This window comes from Chenopodium album, chromosome 1, assembly GCF_948465745.1.
Source record: "Chenopodium album chromosome 1, dcCheAlbu1.1, whole genome shotgun sequence".
NCBI classification, from domain to species: domain Eukaryota; kingdom Viridiplantae; phylum Streptophyta; class Magnoliopsida; order Caryophyllales; family Amaranthaceae; genus Chenopodium; species Chenopodium album.
Window position 1 is genome coordinate 4,625,418 of NC_137834.1, and position 2,123 is coordinate 4,627,540.

Here is a 2,123-nt window from a genome sequence, read left to right on the forward strand (position 1 = left end):
GTCAATTGCCTAAAAATAAAAAAGATTCAAGTAATCAAGGCTCAAGATTCAATGTGCTAAATGGGGAGAATTCTACTGAATTTGAGGAGAGTGTTTTGGAAAGGAATAATACTGTTCCTATTTTGGTTGAAGGTGCCACTGGAGAAAAGTTGAGTTCAAATAAGTCTGCTGTTAATTTAGGCGAGGATGAATCCTTTGATATGGAAGAAGATTAACATCAAGATCCCCTGCTTAGTAAGGAAGGTGGAAGTTTGGAAAGTAATGCCAATCCAGGATTAAGTAATTTAAATTTTTTTGGAAAGGATTGGATTAAATCTTCCCAAATCTCTTCGGCTAAGGGTATAGAGGAGCCTTCAATTGATCCTCTATTTTTGGGAAGTCAGAAGAATCTCGGAAAATCTGTGAGAAATCTGGCCTCTGTCTATCCATAACAGAGAGAGCTTACGAGGAAAGAAATTGGAGGCTCGAAAAGTTTCTTCTCCTTATTCAAAACCTTCCATGTTGGGGAAGGAAAATATTTATGCTATTGCCACTTCTACCCCCATTCCCCTTAGAGCGCAAATAATTGATTCTAGGGTGAGTGGTGACAGCAGTGAACGAGCGAGGCAACATGAGCCTAATTCCGATCACTTTGGAGACTCAGATTCCTCCGTCCTACGACATGTTCCTAGATTATCAGATGGAGGGTCCTACGGCGGTCAAAGTCCACCCTTTGGCGAACAGAGTCCACCTAATCGTGACCTCTAATCTTCCTCCGAGGCACAATCCTCCGGAACTCATGGCGACGGTTCAGATACCGCTAAACATACAGGAGTCGATGCGAATGCTTCGGGATGTGTTCCTGTCAATGATGCCTAACGTTCCTTTGAACGTATATGATCGTTTTCCCTTATCTCCTATGTTTAATATGTCTATTAAACTGTTGATTTGGAATATTTAAGGAGCAAGTAGAAAGCTTAATGCTATTCGAGAGTTGGTTAGAATTAATAAGCCTTCAGTGTTGGTACTAGTTGAGACCCATATAAGTGGGGAACAAGCTCAAGGTATCTGTGATAAAATTGGCTTCTCTGGCCAAACCCGGGTGGAAGCTCAAGGTTTTAGTGGGGGTATTTGGATGTTTTGGAGGAAGGAAGAAATTTTTGCTGTTCCCTTTGAGACGCATAATCAACATCTTACAGTTGAGATTTTTAGGAGAGTGAGGAGCCTTGGCTTTTCTCAGCGATTTATGCTAGTCCGGATAGTTCTTTGAGGAAGGATTTGTGGAAGGAGTTAGAAAAAATTCGTGATAAATATAAAGGCCCTTGGCTTTTGGCCGGGGACTTTAATGATACTATGAGTATGGCGGAGAGGAATGGATGTGGAGGTCCGGAGATGCAAAGAAGGTGTAGAGAGTTTTCGGAATGGGTGAATAATATTGGTCTGATTAATGTGTCGTTCTCAGGTCCGGAACACACATGGTTTAGAGGCAATTCGGAAGCTACTTTTAAGTCTGCTCGGTTGGATCGTGCCTTGTGTAATGAAGATTGGAGGCTACAATTTCCAGAAGGGGCTCTTCGCAACCTGCCAAGGTCCAATTCTGACCACTGCCCTCTGTTAATTAGTGTTAATGGTTTTGCTAATGTGCCTCAAGCAATGAAACCATTTCGATTTCAAGCGGCGTGGATGAGCCATGGGAAGTTTGAGGATTTTTTGGTGTCCAATTGGAATAACAGTGAACATTTAATTCCTTTCCTGAGGAAATTTGCGGACCTGCTCACTAACTGGAACAAATCAGAATTTCACAATATTTTTAAGAAAAAATCGGAATTGAAGGCGAGGCTTGAAGGAATTCAAAAAGCTCTTTCGAAGGGTCGTATTTCCCATTTGTTGAAGCTGGAAGCAGTTCTTAGAAGGGAATTAGATGACATTCTTGATCAATAGGAGATTCTTTGGTTTCAAAAATCCCGTATGGAAGCTATCCGGGATGGGGATAGGAATACCAAGTATTTTCACCTCTCTACTCTTATTCGTAGGAAGTGGAACCGTATTGAAACACTTCAGGATGCTAATGGAGTATGGATTGACTGCCAAGATCAGATAAAAGAGATGGTTGTGAATTATTGGCGCTATATTTTTTCGGAGGA

At 41.5% G+C, this 2,123-nt stretch overlaps 1 protein-coding gene across 1 annotated transcript; it reads left to right on the plus strand.

Moving 5' to 3' along the window:
* The first annotated feature begins 1,338 nt into the window (after window positions 1–1,338).
* Window positions 1,339–1,920, plus strand: LOC145575871 (uncharacterized). The gene has a single exon (XM_081633979.1). The coding sequence runs from the start codon at window positions 1,339–1,341 to the stop codon at window positions 1,918–1,920; it is 582 nt and encodes a 193-aa protein (XP_081490105.1).
* The last annotated feature ends 203 nt before the right edge of the window (window positions 1,921–2,123 follow it).

What these genes read in the sequence shown, in the direction of transcription:
- LOC145575871 (XM_081633979.1), top strand. Translation starts at nt 1,339, where the DNA reads ATGGCGGAGAGGAATGGATGTGGAGGTCCGGAGATGCAAAGAAGGTGT.